Source organism: Microtus oregoni, unplaced genomic scaffold (genome assembly GCF_018167655.1).
Source record: "Microtus oregoni isolate MIOR12 unplaced genomic scaffold, Mior012 000004F_ref0000308, whole genome shotgun sequence".
In the NCBI taxonomy this organism is placed as follows: domain Eukaryota; kingdom Metazoa; phylum Chordata; class Mammalia; order Rodentia; family Cricetidae; genus Microtus; species Microtus oregoni.
The window spans coordinates 21,590,762-21,609,691 of NW_024543063.1; the positions used below are offsets into that span (position 1 = coordinate 21,590,762).

Sequence of the window (18,930 nt, forward strand, 5' to 3'; positions counted from 1 at the left end):
ATTTAGGCAAAAGAAAATGTTTTAATTATATTCTCAGTGATTTCCAACTAACACTTGCAGAAATTATTTCATTATGCATCCTTTTAAAAATAGGGTATTTATTTATAATCCTTAACCGAAGCAGAGAGAATGGGATCTGCTTTGAAAGGAAATGATTGTTTAGCTGTGGTTCAAAGAGTGTGTTTTAACTGGGAAGGGGGTGGGCAGGTGGGCAAGCAGCAGGCAGATGGGAGGAGTGGGTGGATGGGAGCCACCGAAATCACAACGTAACAGCAGCAGTTCAACTAGCTGCACATAAAACTTCCAGGTCCATCCCCTCCCCTCTCACCATCAAGTGTATTTTATACAGCGCCCTGTTTTGTTTTGTTCTCTGACCTCGAGAACATTTAAGGCACTTGAGATTCTGGTAAGAGAAAATCGCAATTGTGACTGTGGGGAGAGCAGAGTGCAAAGCCCTTGCGCCGAGTGAAACTTAGCAAACCCTCTGCCCTGCCAGGACCTTCGCGTGCTCAGGTGGGGACAGTCTTCCATTTCACTAACATTCCCATGCCCCTTTACAGTCCTTGCTGGCCACCTCTCCCCACAGTCTATCCTTCACCCAGTCAGTTCTAATCAGGCCCAGCTTGCTAGCCTGGCTCACTGAGTCTGCAAGTTAGCCACTAGGAAAGGGATGGCGGGAAGGTGTTCTCTGGCTTTAGACTCCCTTCCACTGATACCTTGGGTCCTACGCCAGCCACGTGAGGGCTGTCAGCAAACATGATCCTCTACCAGGCACTTCTCACCTCAATCTTTTGACATGGTGACACACAAATTGTCGTCTACAAAGTTCATGTTCTGTAACTGCACAATCAAGTTACACAAACAAACAAATGAACAAACAAAACCTCCTAACATCCAAATAATTGTATAAGTTTGTATTGTGCTGTTCTCCTAAAGCAGGATGGGAGGATGAGTAAGGAAGCTCCCAGGTGAGCTAGCTTGGTGTACACTGCAAAGAACAAGAGAGGCCCTGTCTCAAACAGGAAAGGTAAGGACTAACATTGGAGGCTATCCTTTGACTTCTACACACTCTCTGTACACACAGGAGCATGCATACATGCACACACCACATACATACATACATACATACATACATACATATTATACAAACCCAAAAAAGATTTAAAAATTGGGCACGCTGTGTGACTCAGGCTTTAGTAAACAGAATAGTGGCAAATTCTAGTATCCTTTCTCTTATCTGTGACATCCACCCACTACCATATGAAGTCCAAATTAGTCTCCTGGGAACACAGGACCCTGCCAGTAACTAGCACTATCTGAACCATCATATGAAGGACAATTTCCTCTTCACCTCAGACAATCCAGGCAGACACGCAAAAGAACTTCCCGGTAGAGCCCCACTCAAAACACCAGCCCACAGAACTGAGACTTAATAGTTAATATTTTAATGATTCTGGTTTGGGAAACCTTTGTTTTCCTTCAAAGGCTAAACAATACCATATCTTAAAAAATTCGCAATTTCACATGTAATCCTTTTCACTCCCTATCATTGTGGACACCTAGAAAAAAAACAGACACTACTACTATGAGTATATTTTGGGGAGCAAATCATCAAAAGTGAACAAACAATGATAATTATCAAATAGATTTTATGCATTCTTATATTCTTTAAAGTTTCTATTTGTAACAGGAGCCATCTCATTACCACAATAATCATCTTGAACCACACTGAGGGGGACAAATATTAAAGACATCAGTCATTTATATGTTGAGCACTAGAGAAGGTCTCACTGTAGTTGAAACTGGAAGTTGTTTGAGCAGTTTACCACTGGGAGTAGGAGAGACCTCTACATTTCACTTCTGTCCCGTGGAGATTCTGAATAGCACAGGATCACTAAGATAAAGGAATTTATGTATATACAGTTGTGTGCTTAAAACACATAGTCTCCAGACAAAGCAATTCCAGTAAAAAAGCACCAAGTCTTTCCAGCTCTCAGCAATATGATTCCTTGGTGCCCAGAAAGCCTCCACTTCATGCGAATCCTTAAACTTAGTCCTGCCAAATTACAAGAAGAATTATAATCCGTTTCATCTAAGGAGCAGCAGGGGCGTGTGAGCACTTCCAGGCCAGTAAAGAAAGACATAAAAGTGGGAACACTTGCAGTTTCAGTGTTTGAGAATTGAAAGACCTTTTACCTCAGCCTAGAAAAGCTGCTTACTTCTTTTTTACTTTCTTTCTTTTTTCTCTCCAAGATAGGCAGGGTTTCTCTGTGTAGCCCTGGCTGTCCTGGAACTCTCTCTGGAGATCAAGTTGGCTTCAACTCAGAGATTCACTTGCCTCTGCCCCCACCCCCGAGAGTTAGGATTAGAGGTGTGCACCACCATTCCTGGCTGTTAATCACTTCTTAACGAATGCCTTTTCATCTTTATTGGACTACACATACAATCTCTAGCAGCTGTTGTGCCTGAAAACCCAGAAGTCTGTTTTTCTTCTTCCCTTTATGGGAAAAACAAAACCAAACAAATAAACAAACGGGGGGGGGGTAAACAGGAAGCCTACTACTATACCAGATCTATTAATTTGTTATACTTCTTTAGCACCCAAACTTGGAAGCAGAGTATATTCTTCCAAAGAAGACCCGAGGAGTTGAAAGTTTAATCAGCTTTCTGTTACTAAGCTTCAGAACACACAGAAAATTCAGTTCTGGAAAATAAGCAAAAGGCCATGGTACTGGTGGCCTGTTAGAAGAGAACATGGATGTAGGTGGAAAGGAGACTCACTTTCCACTCTCCACCTTTAAAATGAAAGGGAAACACTTAAAAACTTAAGTCTGTAAATTTATGGCATATCTTCATTTTCAAAAAGATGCATGTAGTCTAATGCATACAGGTATTTTGCCTGGACACATGCCCCTGCGCCATACACATGCAGTGCTCTCAGGAGCCAGAGGGGGCATCAGATCTCTGGAAACAGGAGTTACAGATGGTTGTGAGCCACCATGTGGGTGCTGGAAATCAAACCCAGCTCCTCCAGAAGAGGAAGTATCACTCTAGCGGGTCTCAATTTTAATAACACTGAGACTCACAGCAGGGGGAACAATCATCAGAGTTAAAAGAAAACCGACAAAACATGATGGAGGGACTTTCTCAACTGTAACTAGACAGGGAAATCATCCAGACTGTATATAAGAACTGTAAAAGTTAAACAGCAAAAAATATTTTAAAATACTAGAGCAACGAAAAGTCCCAAAGGCCATTGCATTCAAACCCAAAGGAAGAAGAGTTCAAAGGATTATAGTCTTTCAGCACTAAAAGCAGAACCCAAGGAACACCACCGCAACAAACCTACCTGAAGGAGAGGAGCTAAGATTCAAAGAAAGATTATAATTGCTTTTGCAGCCTCCCTGCCTCCTAATGCCGCTCAACCAAGAAGGAGTCCCATACTCATTCCGACTTGGACCTTCTCCCTCCTGCTTCGTTTGAACTAATGCTTCAATACTCTTGCTTTCCTCCTTGCTCTCTGAAGATAGGCTATGTTTCCATATGAGAGGTTCAACAACCTCCAAAACTATTCTTATCTGATTTTCTGTCGTGGAGAAAGTTATGGTTATTTTGGTTTTTCTTTTTAAAAAGGTCTTAAACTGTAAGGTAGCTTTGTACTTTTGTTCTACAGACTGATGAAAATTGCTACTTACATGGATTACACTTTCTGAATTTGAATCTTTGTCCCATGAGAAATCCAGTAACTTCCATACACCTAGCCTCAATCTCTTCTAATAGAAGATGAAAAATTTGAAGCATAACAGTGCTTGCTCAATGATATTGAGAAAAGAGGGAGGAAGAATGAGGAACAAATGTGGCTAACAACCTGTTTGGCCAACAGCAAATATTTTATGTTGAAATTAACAAATGAATAGTTTCTAAGACTATACTGGAGCTGTTAAAGATCTTCTGATTTGGGGGGCTGGGAGATAGTTCAGTTGACAAAGTACTTGCCATGCAAGAATGAAGATCCGAGTTTGAGCCCCAGTATTCATGCAAATAGCAGTGCAAGCCTCGAATCCCAGTGCTAGGAGCCAGAGACAGAAAGAGCCCTAGAGCTTGCTGGGCAGGTAGTTTAGCTGTTTCAGTGAGCTCCACCCTGTCTCAAGTAAGATGGAGAGCCCTTAAAGATGCCCAACATGGCTGGGTGCTGGTGGCACACTCCTTTAATCCCAGCACTTGGGAGGCAGAGTTTGAGGCCAGCCTGGTCTAAAAGATATAGTTCCAGGACATGCTCCAGAGCTACAGAGAAACCCTATCTCAAACAAACAAAAAGATGGCCAACATCAAATTTTATATTCACACATGTACAAGCACACATACACACACACACACAACAGCTGAAGATCTGATTATCTCCATAACTCATAAAATTTAAAGAAATTTAGATATTGAGCCCTCCAAATAATTTAAGAGTGAACAGAGACGTGATCTTTGAAGATCATATGAATAATAGTTGGGTTACAGAGTAATTACCAAATCTTCTGTGGGCCTATATGTCTCAGCTATATTTTATTGTTTTCTAAAGCTTGTGTTGTCTTATTGTTATATATGCATATGGTGTGTGTGTGTAGAGGATAACCACTGTGGGCTTCAGAGGTCAAACTCAGGTCATCCATCAAGCTTGGACAACAAGCACATTTTTGCTCACTGAACCATCGTGTTGGCCCAACAGCTATTTATTTTTTAATGTTGACTTTAAAAACAACTTAACATGGTCTATATCTTTCCAGAAAGCAAGAATTAGAACTTCCTTCACGAGACATAATCTATTTGCGATACAGCATATATTTGGAATGAAATCATAGCTCTTTGGTGTCTTCAATAAACACAACTATCACAGTCTAAAGACTAAACAATGCTGATAGAAACATGACCCGAATATGTCAGTGTAGATGGGAGAACTTGCATCACAGAGTATCTGGTCAAACAACAAAACAACTAATAGGAAAGAAAAACATACATGCAACACGTAACTGCAAGAAACCAAATTAAAACATGAAATGGTAAAGGAGCAATGAATGCAACTCCACTTAGTCGCTAAAACTACTAAGCCTCTTTTGGGCTGAAGACCCACAGAACTCAACGTCTGACCCAAGTGCTCCACCCACTCCAAAAAGACAGGAGCTGAAAGAGAAGCACGACCTTCTCCAAATGCACTTATTATTTTTAAAATGCTATTGTTTAAAGAGCGGTGACTCGTGAGAAATGCACAAATGACATTTATACAACTAAGTTTATTTTAACAAATAGATTAAAGCAGAGCCTGTAGCAAGAATCTTATCAAAATGGAAAACATTTCTTCCATTGTAGATGGCAAGCAACTTAGTTTTTCCTACTCCATCATTTCCCTTTCTCTGTGGTCTGTGAACTAAGACTGGTCAAGATACTACCATTTCTATAAGACAAAAGTAGACGCCAACTGATGGTGCTTACAACCTTATCATTTCAACTGTTTCATATTAGACCAAAGTGTAGTAGGGGGATGCTTGTTTGGTTTCTGGCTGCCCAGACTCCCAAAATAATCACACAGAAACTATATTAATTAAATCACTGTTTGGCCTATTAGCTCTAGCTTCTTATGGGCTAGCTATTACATCTTATTTAACCCATTTTCATTATTTTATATTTTACCATGAGGCTCGTGGCCTACCATCAAGGTTCCAGCTGGAAACTCACATCTTTCACCTCTGGCAGCTACATGGCGTCTCTTCTCTCCACCTCCTTTCTCCCAGCATTCAGTTTAGTTTTCCCTACCTAGCTCTACTCTTTTGCCCTATCAAGGACCAAGACAGTTTCTTTATTAATCACTGGTATTCACACCATACAAAGGAGAACCCCACATCACCAAAGTATGCAGGAATTATACTATCCAGCATTAAGATATGATTCTGCTAAAAACTCATAATTATGCTTTTAAAACACATTTCAAACATAACATTTAAGAGTATAATGTTACATTATTTGTATTTTAATAAACGAAGCTTGCCTGAAGATCAGAAAAGTAAAACGCCACACTGGCCAGCCTTACAGACCAGGCAGCGATGACACACACCTTTAGTCCAAGTAGCCACTCTAGCTCGCCATAGAAACCAGATGCATGCCCTTAATCCCAGAACTAGAGAGGATTATAAAACAGGAGGAGTCAGCTCTCAATCTCAGTCTCATTCTGAGATTCCTAGAGGCAGGATCACCATTTTTGGACTGAGGTCGAGGTAAGAGCCAGAGGCTGTCTGCTTTGCTTTTCTGCTCTTCAGGTTGAACCCAATATCTGCCTCTGAGTTTTTATTAATCATGGTTCATAAGAGTTTTTAAAGTTGGCCATGTGGCTGTGGATCCATAAGGTAATGAAATAAATAATAAATCAAATGCATAATTATAAACGTGAAGATAGCTATTATTTTTAAAACTTCCCCAAAGTACTGGTACGAAAATGAATCTTTTTTTTTTTTTTTTTTTTTTTTTGGTTTTTCGAGACAGGGTTTCTCTGTGGTTTTGGAGCCTGTCCTGGAACTAGCTCTTGTAGACCAGGTTGGTCTCGAACTCACAGAGATCCGCCTGCCTCTGCCTCCCAAGTGCTGGGATTAAAGGCGTGTGCCACCACTGCCCAGCGAAAATGAATCTTTAATGAGAAATAGACTTCAAACCAAATTCATAGTAAGTCATTTTCCTTGAATGGTATTTCTAGGAACTCTCTAGCATAAGGAAATAATTGAAGAAAAGATTTTCTTTAAAAGAACAAAACAGAACCTTACAACTATGAAGTACTATTATGTTGAATTACCAACCCATCACAATAAAAGGAAGCGTTTATCTCCTATTCAGCTAGGAAATCTGACTGTAGTGGGAAGGTGGGGAAAGACTATGTGAATAGTTTTAAGTGAGAAGTAAACAGACTATTATTTTAATGCTATGTGAAGCCTGTGTAGAGATGGGAATTCCAAGAGAATCTCTGGATATATTCCTAACTCCACAGCCAGCCAAGATAACACTGGGTCCGTGAACACCATACATATATTAACAGCTCAGCTAAGTACTCCAAAATTCTAAAGTACAGACGAGTCCTGGGGCAGCACACACTTTGCCTGCAGGAAAAGCACTCAACTGTTTAATATACCTAAGAGGGAAAAATGAAACTAGAAAAGGCATGTGGGAAGACACACATAGTCCCCAGGTAGGTTCTCATTGAAGAACTCTGATACTACCAATAAGAAACTGATTACCTCTAAGACGGGGAAGATTCCCAACAAGAAATGTTGAGCGGTGCCTCAGAACCACACTGGTTACAGCCTGATCTGCCCTGCAAATATGAGGCTCCTGATGGGGGACTTAAGAAAGCAAAAAATTACAGAGGACTGACATTCGCAGTGGATGACTTATTTATTTATTTGTTTGTTTATTTATTTATTTTGGATTTTTCGAGGCAGGGTTTCTCTGTAGCTTTTTGGTTCCTATCCTGGAACTAGCTCTTGTAGACCAGGCTGGCCTCGAACTCACAGAGATCTGCCTGCCTCTGCCTCCCGAGTGCTGGGATTAAAGGCGTGCGCCACCACCGCCGGCTTGGATGTTTTATTTTTAAGTGAGATAAGAGGACACTAATCTAGTCTGGGGATGGCTCCAAAGTGTGGGTTTGCCTCAAAGGGTCCTAACAATATGAAAATAGGCAGTGGTGGTGCTGGTTTGATCTGCTTGCAGTGGCAAGCAGACTTCTGTAAGTGTGAGGCCAAGCCTAGTCTAGAGAGCAAGTTCAAGGACAGCCAGGACTGCACAGAGAAATCCTGTCTTGATGAAAACCAACCAAACAACAACAGCAACAAAACAGAACACATGAAAATGCTCTCTCCAATCAAAGGCCAGTCCTAAATCAAAGAGCCTTCCTTCCTGGCCTCCATCTGCCCAGACAGAGATCTGACACATAGGTGAGACAGAACAGCTTAGTTCATCCCAGTGCACTTTTCTAGGACCCCGACTCCAGCTCTTGGAGAAATAAGGCTCAGTACAGATGACTCATTAAAGAGGATCAGTCATTTGCTCCAAAATATCCCTGGCTTTAGAGCTGCAAAGATCGTTAGAACAATGTGGAACAAACTTCTCCGGTTACTGATGAGGAAATAGAGCAGGGGAAATAAGGGACTTGATCAAGGTCACGAGGCTAGATCTTACTCCCTGGAGCAGCTTTTTTCCATTGCATCATTCAAGATAGGACAAACTGATTTTCCAGGAATTCTGATAAACTGGAAAAAAAAAGATTAAAAAGTAGCATGCTGGTTTAGAGCTCAAGTTCTTTCCCGTAAGGCAATATTAGGGCTGTTCAGCTAGATGGTTATTTTATGGGCATCTATGTTTAAAAACATAGGAGACCTAAACAATGGCAGGAGCTAAAAACTTGGATGCTGCAATATCTCTCTTCTGTTGCTCTCAAGAAACTTGGGTTCTTTCAGGACGGAGCTACCGTTACATTGATTCCCACCTGTTCTTTTTCCGGGGGCCCCTCGAGTCGGTGATGGAGAGCCTGATGCTGAGAAAATCTTCGGAGAGTAGGAGAAGCAGCAAACACCGGTTAGTTTTCTCTCTTTAGTGCCCCTCCCATCCCTACAGCAATACATCACATGAAGTTTTGTCATGAGGTCACAGTACAACTAGAACAAGTCTTAACCATCAGCTCGGAGTGCCCTGGTGGGATGTCACTGGCCAAAACCCAAATGTTTGGAAAACACATCCACTTGACCTCAAAATCTTGGGAAAGGAACACACTCTGCTCTTCAAGAGTTCCTAAAGAATCCGCAGACACAGTGTCCAAGCAATAGCCTAAGGTTCCCCCGCTCTCTGGGTTCCCTCACAAGAGGGGTGGGAAGGATCAGCTTTCCTTGATCTTATCCAACTCCGGTGCTTTGTAAACTGCAGGTGCTCAATAAAGTGTATATGGTTAGTTACTGGAAAGAGCCTCGGGCTCTTTCAAGGCAAAGGAGCTTTTCTTTTTTCTTTTTAAACTTATTTATTATGTACACAGTATTCTATCTACATGCTAGAAGAGGGAACCGGATCGAATTACACACGGTTGTGAGGCACCATATGGTTGCTAGGAATTGAACTCAGGACCTCTGGAAGGGGCTGAAGAGGTGGCTCAGAGTTAACAGTTATTCTTAGAATGACCCCAAAGCAAGGGGTGTGCCTCCTCCTCCCTTTTAGCAACAGAGGTAAATGTGAGAGACAACGTGAGCCAGCCCAATCAATCCCACACCACGTGCCTTCTGCCGCCAGCTCCTGTTTGCACACCAAAGATGAGAAGATGATGGAACAGCGTCGTAGTAAACCATAGTAAAGACAGGAGGGAAAACAAAATGGGGCATGTCACATGGTCGCGACCTGAATTTTTCTCAATTAAAAAGAGGAGGAAGTGAGGCGCTTCCGGCGTCTGTCAGCCCGCTGCTGGGCCTTTTTCATTTTTGGGACTCTGGCAGAGACGCATTAGACACGGAGAGCATCGCATCCTAGGCTTGGGGGCAGGAGGACCTGAATCAGCTCGGAAGCACCCACAGGGGTGGGAGAGCTTCCCCAGCTTGGCCCCAGCCTACCTCCTCCCGCCCCCGCCCGGCCATCACTCATGCTGATTGGCTCTTGCAAGGGCCAATCGGCACCTGACATCCGACCCGCCGGTCTGAGAGGCGGAGGCTCGGCTGCCACCGCCAACCTCGAGGCCCGGGAAGGGGCCCTGTGTCCCGCGAGGACGCGAGGACCGATCCAGGCGGGGGCGGGAGCCTGGAGGACCTCCTAGCGGCCCTCTCTCACACCCCGGGCGGAAGCGGGGGATTTGAAGAAGGGGGACAAGAGCCAAGCGAAGGGGAGGTGCAGGCAGGAAGTGGAGGTGACCCGGGAAAAGGGAAAGTGCCAGGGCCCCGCGGGTCTGCGCCAACTCCAAAGGCCATGGGTGGGGAGCATCGAGGGAGGAGGTAAAGAGAGGCAGCTGTGGAGGCGTGGAATCCTGGAGGTCTCAGTAAGGAAAAACAGGGACGGAAAGGAATGCCAAAATTCTCAGGGGGGGGGGGGGGGGGGCTTAACAAAAGGATGACCAAAAAAGAAAAAAAAATGAAAAGAAAAAAGAAAGGAACCCCGGAGGGATGGCTCCGGTCTGTGTCCGCAAACGTGTGCTCTGGTTACCAGGCTACAGTTTCATCAGTATAGTCCAATCTAAGGCAAATGCTGGTTACTGGTATTGGGACCATCGTGCTGCCCAGAGGGTTCTTTTAGCAATCCTCTTTGGGCTCTGGGTTAACCCGATACAGACAGTAGGCCACAATGACTGTACTAATGCCAGGACCGTGCACTAGGACGTGGGGACAAAGGGAATGGGAGAAGAGGGAGTGATCTTTCCACAGCACAATCTAGCAGTTCAGAACTTAAGTTAGAGGTGACCCTGACATGTACCAAAGAAAAGAGACCCAGAAAAGATTGTTGTTGAATCAGTCAAGTCCTGAGCACGGGAGCAACGGGTTTCACAAATGGCTCTCCTTGAACTGACATTGAAACAAAGTAAACAAGCTGAGGTGTTTAAAAGAGGGGCTCGGAATGTGCGCGAGCTTGCACAAACACACACTGCACGCACGCACGTGCACGCACACACACACACACACACACACACACTCGTGGCAGCTGAATTCCTTTAAGCATGTTTTTCCTGAAGCAGGGGAAGTAGCAGCCACAGCAAAGGTAGGAGAGGTTAAAATAGCTAACTGATAAGTCACTGTGAGCAGAAGCTGTTTGCCACTGGCAGAGATCTGATTGCGCTCAGCTTCTGATGATAATTGACTAGCAAATAAAACCTTTAAACTTAGCAAAAGCAAGCACAATTGAGGGTGTACAAGCACCAGGTAGCACTAGGTGCTCTGCTTAAAAAACACACTACGCGCACGCACGTGTACACACACACACACACACACACAACTTAGATAACACATTTTAGAAGACTTCTGGTATTTGGGAAAGTATGATCTATTGCTATTCCAGCACTGTAACTGACACGACTGATTATTTTGGATTATCATATTTTCCCTAAAACAGTTAAGAATGGAAGGTTGAGCATTAAAGTCTTGGAAAGGGAGGGAGGGATTTGTGTGTGTGTGTGTGTGTGTGTGTGTGTGTGTGTTTTCCACATAAGCAGGATTTTTCTTTTAAATTCCTTTTTAAACAATGAAGATTCTGTTTGGTCATTTTGTTTGTTTCTTCAAAAGACCAAACATTTTTTAAATCAATTTTGTAAAACAAAACATATACAAAGCAAGAAAGCAAACGGGGGTGGGGGGCGGGAGTCTTCTTCCTTTATCTCCTGTAAACCCTAAATTTGAGCTTTGCTGGATCTATTTGCTTCAGACTCTTCTTACTCTTTGTAAGCAGTTTACAAAGCAAGTATTGCAGGAATCCCAACTCTCAAAAATCACGCTAGAAATAACCAGGAATATTATGTCGACAACAATACACTAAAAATCTCTGTGCCCCAGTGATAAAAGCAAATATTGATTTAAATACCAAATAAGTGCTTTCTTTACATCACAGAAAAATCTTAGTTTTAATGTTCATGTGCCTCTATTTGGCCCTACAAAATAGAGAATGATAGTTGTTGGAAGCAGAATCAGGACCATTTTGAACACATAATCGTTCCTGTTATTTATTATTATTTCCTATTGATAAAAACCCAAGGCACAAATTAATTTATTATGAATAGAGACTTGTTAAGAAAAATAAATGCTTTTCAATGCTCTTTCTGTGAAGCATATATAAAATTCACAAGGTAATCAGTTGGTCAGGATAAACTGCTTCCAGTTCTGGAAAGTTCTGAGTTTGCCAACTCATCACATTATTTGGGAACGACACTCCCCTCCCCACAATGACCACCAGAAAATAGGCTCACAGAACGAAGGGCAGGGTAACTTCCTATTACAAATGTTTCTCATTTCAATACAGCCTTGGCCACAGATGACCTAAAGCCAACTTTCAACATCTCCGAGGCATCGATTCATGAACTAACAGGAAAACAAATAGCCTATAAAGGAAGACCACACAGATTTCCCCTCCATTCAGTGCAAACCAAAACAAACACCCTCTTCTCCCTGACTTGATGCCTGTTCATTTCAGTAGAAAAACATTAAGCAATGTTATAGAGAAACGTACAGTAGCCCCCAAACAGTATGCATGATGCTTCAGTACAAGAAAAGGAACCGCAAGGCAGAAAGGCTGGGGTGAACTTCCACGACTCTTAACTCAGAATGGGTCCCAGGCACGTGGTGTTTATTGTATATTCTGTAGAAAAGCAGCCATGCCTGCAAGATGGTAGGTCCGTGTGTGAAAAACATTTCATGAATCCTACTACACGAACAAAAAGAAAATGTCCCCCACAATTAAATTCCTTGGAGATCTGAGATAGGTAAGAATTCCTCTCTAAATACGTGTGCCTAAAAAGCTCTTACTCAGGAATCTTTTTTAAGACAGTCTGAGTAAAAGTCGCTGCTGTTTACACGGCCTTGGTATTGTGAAATCACAGGACACGAGTGCACGCAGAGCCCCTCAGCACTTAGGATCTTAAATGAGGCCATTTTAGGCTGCGTGTTAGCAAGCAGTTTTGTAGAATTGTCCCTATGCAGGGCTGGCCTGAAAACTCTGATATGAAGGAAATGATTCTTGACAAACCTCCGGACAGGTGTTAAAGAGCGCTAGTTCTTAAGTGCTACAGAAGCTCCAACACGCTTCTTGAACTACCTGCCAGGTGTCATCGTGGGGTGAGCATCTGTGTACCCCGACTCAATGACCCCATTCCCTGAAAGTGTATCCTCCCCAAGGACACTGTGGAAAGGAGTGAAACGGGACAGAGGGAAAGAGCAGAATTCAAGCCCCCACGTAAATAAATGCACTTGGGTCGTCTGACTTTGCCACCATAAAACACACCTGTTGTGATGTCCAGTTGAGCTACTGACGGTCCTCTGGCTGCTTCTGGAAGCTGATGCTGGCATAGGTGCTTAAATCCTCACTGGAGCGTCTGGGGGAGCTGCCCTCATTGCTGCCTGAGGGCTGGTGAGAGGGAGGGGGTGGTAGGGGCTGCTGTTGAGAAGGGCACTCCTGAGGACGCTGTTTCACGTCCTTGGCCAAATCCAGGTCTATGTAGTTAAGACTATTCTCCAAACCCCCAGCAGCTCCACACGCTTGAGCTGTTTCCTTGGAGGCTCCCCCTAGATCCCCAGGTCTCAGCCACACATTCTCAAAAGATGCAGAGCTGTGGCGTTTTACATCCTCGCTGCTGCCGCCACCACCACCACTGCCTGCTCCTGCAGCCCCTGCTCCAAAGGACACTGTGTTACCAGCCCGAGTTGGTGCTGAGAAGGTCTCGGAGCTATGTCTCCTCCGGCAGCCTTGAGTGTCTGCACGAATCACTTTGGCACTCTGGTTATGATTGGGACTGAGATTCACTCTGGTGAATGCACTCACACCCCCAGGTCCCTGAGGGCCTCCCAGCAGGGAAGAGTGAGCAGCCTGCTCAGCTGCTCCTTGAGGTGCAGCAGGAGAAGCCGAAGCTGCAGAGGATGAAGATGGAGCAGCCCCTGCGGCTCTGGGCAGGCTCACCTTCTCTGCAGCAAGGCCTGTCCGCATATCAGCATAGCTGACTGGGGCCACTGGTGAGGTATCCACATAGCTTTGACGAGGACAACCTATCTGCATGGTCATGTAGTCACCACGACTACTTGGCACTGACCGGGTTGGCCTGCAAATGTTAGCAGCCCCTGGAGGTGCAGGGCCTACTCTGCCCAACTCAACGCCACCACTCTCCTGCCAGGTTGCCCTCCGGCCTGGCCCCAAGTCCATGTTCATGTACTCTTCTGAGCCAGTCTCTTCTCTGGGAGCTGGGTGGAGCTGGGGTGGACACCGAACTGAAGGAGAGCTATGGGAAGTCGCGGGGCCAGCTAAATAGCCAGGCTGGCCACTCCCGAATTCAATATTCACATATTCCCCTGGGCTCTTGGGCTCAGGAGGGTGTAGCGAAGGCTGCTGCGGCGGCTGCTCCCGAACCCGCGGTAAGGTGCTTGCCTTGGGATCTCCCAAGGACAGCCTTGTAGGCCGGGCCAGGCGGTTGTTGGTCTGTGCAGCTGTGTCTACCTTTCGAGGCAGATGGGGTTGCAAGACATGGTGGTGGGGATGCGTGAGGCCAGACTCCGGCCTGGCCGCACAGTAACTCCCACCTAAGCTGTCACTGCTGGTAGAAGAGGAAGAATCTTCTGCAGTTGCAGTGTAGAGAAGGCGTCCAGAGCTAGAAGAGAGACGAAGATGCTGGTGCCTGGCACCCTCCTCTGGCTCCCCAGGGCGCTGGGTGTGCTTAAAAGACCTTGGCAATGAGTAGTAGGAGAGGACTGGTTTGTGCTGGGGATTGTCGGGACCGTAGTAGCATTCCGAGGGGCTGCTGGTGTTGGAGTCTCCCACGGGTGACATGTTCATATAGTCGCCTGTGCAAGGCAAGAGCTTACCGCCACCACTCTCAACAGGGGCTTTGGAATGAGGCAGGGCATGAGGATGGTGCCCCCCTACTCCATTTGTCCACGGCTTCCCATAGCTGCTCCCAGACGGGGCGGCACTGCTGCTGCTGCTGGAGCCACCACCAATGTCAGGGGAGCAACTGCCACTGGGAGACATCATCATGTAGCCATTGGGGTCCACTCTCTGAGGGTGGCGACGGATGGGATTAATGATCTGCTGTGGGGCAGAGACACTTTTGGGGCTCATGGGCATATAGTCCCCATTTCCTTTACGGTTGCTGGGGACTGGAGCCACCCCTGGAGACATGGGCATGTAGCCGTCATCGGTGTGCAGGTTAGAAGTGTCCGGTCGGTGGTGGCCCCCGCGACGCTCCAAGGGATGCATCTCTAGACCCTCTTCGGGATAGGAGTGGGTGGGCACGAAGGCAGAATGCCGATAGCTGGGCAGTCGGCCTCCACTGCCACCTCCTGGTGGGTAGGCAGCGGGCATCATCTCCGTATACTCCTCAATAGAAGCCACAGAAGACTGTGAGGGGGTCTTCTGATGGGAGATGGTAGGGGACGTGCCTGCAGAGTGAGTTCTCTTCCGAAACCGGTTATCCAGATCTGCTGCGCCGGTGGCTTCATCCCCAGTCAATGCCGGGCTTGTCCCCAAGTTAGCACCTGGGAGGTAGCGATGGCCATTACCACCCCTAGACAAAATGTAATGTCCATTGGGAGCAGTCAAGGTGGAGGCTCCCTTGCCACCCATGCAGATGTAGTTGCTCAGCTCTTCCTCACCCCTGGCTGGTGGGGTGTGACCCAGGGAATCTGGGGTGACGCTGCGGAAGGAACTTCGGAAATCGCACGGACTAGAACCATACTCATCAGAAGAGATGAAACCGCCATCACTAGGAGAACCGGACACCGAAGCACTGGAGCGCCTCGGGAAGAGACAGTCTGAGGTGGAGCCATGGCCACTGGTGCTACTGGATGACAAACTGACTGGGCTGGTGGCTGAAGGCGAGCAGCGGGAAGAAGGCATAGGGATGGAGCGGCTGTGGTTGAGTGGAGGGTGAAGCCTGGAGCTGCCTCGATGCCGATGGGCGTGGGTCCTGTTGGTGCTAGGGCTCACAGGACTGCCATCCACTGATGCTGGACGGGACATGGTGCCTTCGCCATCGCTAGAGGCGCGCACCCGGAAGGAACCTGGTTTCCCACCCACCATGCTGGCAGGGGAGGTTGCAGTGATGCTCTCGGTGCGAGATCGGCGAGTCAGGCCCACCTGGCTGGGTGGAGGATTGTTGAGATGGTGCCTGCGAAGGGGAACACTGATGGGGTTGGAGCAACTGGATGAGGACTGGCTTTTGCTGCGCGGGCGAAACTCATCGCTCATGGCCCGCATGGCCTCTAGAATGGTCTCGTGCATGTTCTGGGCTACCACGGAGTCATCCACTTGCATCCAGAACTCGCCAGGCCCTGTCACGGCGGAACGCCCCACCTCAATGAAGAAGAAGTTCTCTGAGTGGCCACAGCGTCTGATGTTCATTAGCTGCAGCACCACAGCCGCTGCCTCGGAGTTCAGCTTCACAAAGCTGATGGTCTTGCTGGTCAGGCAGAGACGGTAGATGCCAATCAGGTTCTTTGTCTGGCCCAGGCCCTTGGGTTTCAGGATAACCTGCCAGACCTCCTTGAACGCGGGTCCTGGTCCAGTGTCATAGCTCAAGTCCTCCCCTGCTTCTCCGACGCCAGAGCTGCCGCTGCAACTACCACCGCAGCCTCCACCTCCAGCCCCGTCATGGTGGGCCTTTGCTCGATTATGCAGCTGCAGAAGCGCCTGGTACCAGCTGTCTTGCTCAGCCTCGCTATCTGCCGCAATGGCAAAGTGTTCGTCTCGGGTGTAGAGAGCCACCAGGTGCTTGTTCTTGGAGTCAGCCCGCTTGTTGATGTTGAAACAGCTCTCGAGGGGGATCGAGCGTTTGGGGGCGCTCGATTTATGCCGCCACTTCTTCTCGTTCTCATAGTACTCCAGGCGTGCCGGGCCCCCGGTCTCGCTGGCTGCTCGCAGCACGAAAAAGCGCTTGTGCATACTCTTGGGTTTGCGCAGGTAACCCACCTTGCGCACGTCCGAGAAGCCATCGGTATCCGGAGGGCTCGCCATACTGCTGCGGGGCCGAGGGAGGTGCCGAAAAACTGGGTGGGGGGAGTATTCGCGATGCGGCCCCGCACATGCACTCCGGGGCTGAAGGAAGCAGAAACCCTGATTCCGAAATCGTCGCCGTTCCCGGCGCTGAAAAGGGGCAGCCGAAGGGCGAGGTAGCTGCGCCAAGGAAGATTGCCCGACCCGAGTTTAAGGGCGTTTCATGCCCAGAGGGGAAGGCAGTGTGTCTAGGGTGAGTGCAGCCGCAGTCTTCTGAGGAGTCTCCGCAGCCCAGAAAAAGCTAAGATGCATCCCTCGCCGCCCCTGATCGAGTCCGGTGCGGGGAGGCAGCAGCGACCGAGGAGTCCCAGCTTGGCCCTTCAGGCGCGCGCGCCTTCCCTCCCGAGTTCCCCTCTGGAAGTAGCGATTCCCGAGGCAAATTAAATATCCTTGGGCAGGGGGAGGCGGGCTGCCAAGTCCCAACGTTGCACGGGGTTCTCCCTCCTCCTTCTCCTCCTCCTCCGCCTCCTCCCACCCTCCAACCGTCCCCGCCGCCACCAGCCGCCCAAATACCAGCTCAATCGCAGAGACCGCGGCGCTGCGGCTGTTGCTGCTGCTGCCGCCACCCGAGGACGCGTCCACTGCAGCCCGCACTCGAGCCCATCTCGGCGGGCGGGGAAAGTGGCTTTTCCACGCGCAACGCTACTGGGCAGCCAGGGGAGCAGGGGACGGTCCAGAGGGACAGACTCATCACTGCCCCAAGCTCCAGTCCGCGAGGGAGGAGGGGAGGGGACGGGAGGGGGGAGGCGGCGGGGAGGGAGGTTTGGGAAGAGAAAGGGGAGGGAAGACTCCCTATCCTCCGGAGGCGCAGCCGCCGCAGTTACTTCTCCCTCCTCCTCCTCCTCCTCGGAGAGTTGCCGAGAGCCCCAACCAAAACAAGCGGCGGCGGCGTCTGGCACCGCGCGCCGGCCCCCTCTGACCGCGCCGCCGTCTCACTCCCGAGGAGCAAAACACGTGACGGAGCCTCTGCTCTCTGCAATCGGGCCACGGCCGGGAGGCTCCAGGCAGGGTCTCTCCCTCTCTCTTCTCGTTCTACATTCCCGGCCGAGCCCGCCCCGCGCCCGCCCCTCTCCACCCCCTGGCCGTGCCGCAGAGGCGCCCGCACCCGGCCTTTGCTGCAGCGCTCAGGCAGCGCCCCTGCGTGGCCGCTAGAGCCCTGGGCGCTGCGCCTTCTATGCCCGAGCCACCCATGGCGCCCCCGGCTCGCAGGAATCCCCGCGGCGGGAGGGCGGGCGTGTTTGGGTGGCTACCGGAAAGCAAGAGGGGAGTCTGGGAAAACGGGAGGGGGCGATCTGGGGAAGACGCAGGAGTGAGGGTGGGGGCAGTTGGGGGGGTGCACTGCGGCTACAGAGCCCGAGTGGGAAGGCTGGGGAGGAGGGGATCCGGATGACCCGCAGCCTCTCACACAGGTAAAAGCGACCCCTGGGAGTCAGCTGGAGGTTGGTTTCTAGGTAAGAGCCCTGGGGAGAGCCACATTTTTGTAAGGTTTTCTAAAGGACTTCTAGGCCAGCCTTCCACCTGGAATCTCCGGATGTGCAGCGGTGAAGCACCTGGAAGGAACACAGAGGGATGCCCAAGGACAACGACTGTTGCTGGTTTAGGGTCTCTGGGAATCAAGACCGGGGATCGCACGCCTGGCACTATTGAGATTAGCAACTGATCAGTTAGGGAAGAAATAAAATGTAAATGTCACAATTCCATTCCCTTCGTGCACGTGAACTGGAGTTAATACTTATGGATTAGGGCAAAGAATGGGGGTGAAAGAAACCTGACACCCCTTAACATGTTCTCAAGTCTATCTGCATTAAAAAAAAAAAAAGATGGTAATGACGTTCAAAGAGTTCCTAAGTTACAATCCTAACTGTGTACATATTACCAAATGTTTGTTTCATGGTTTCCACGCGCAGTGGACGACCCAATAAATTTTTAACCTTGACCACAAGGATAAACTGTTAGGTTGTACAGGAAAATGGGTACTTCTTGATGAAAACGGGTCAGCAGCCTAGTTGCAAAGCCTGTTAGTCTGTCTCGCCATAAACAGACACTCCCCAAAGTTTTTATTTTATTTTTTAAAGTGACCTATAAATCGAGCAGAATGTGTCCCTGTCTTGCCCAACTGGCATGAAAGACCTACAAAGGTGACGTTGGTCCCTTGCTTAAAGCCACCCCACATTAGCCCTGGGCGGTTCTGGGTTC

At 48.0% G+C, this 18,930-nt stretch overlaps 1 protein-coding gene across 1 annotated transcript in view; it reads right to left on the minus strand.

Annotated features, from left to right (window-relative positions):
* Nucleotides 1–17,771, minus strand: part of Irs1 (insulin receptor substrate 1) — a 59,852-nt gene extending 42,081 nt beyond the window's left edge. Inside the window, exon 1 of the mRNA XM_041649827.1 lies at nucleotides 12,979–17,771. Within this exon, the coding sequence (XP_041505761.1) occupies nucleotides 13,000–16,695 (3,696 nt within the window). The 5' untranslated portion in view covers nucleotides 16,696–17,771 and the 3' untranslated portion in view covers nucleotides 12,979–12,999. The remainder of the gene's footprint in view (nucleotides 1–12,978) is intronic.
* Nucleotides 17,772–18,930: the final 1,159 nt, after the last annotated feature.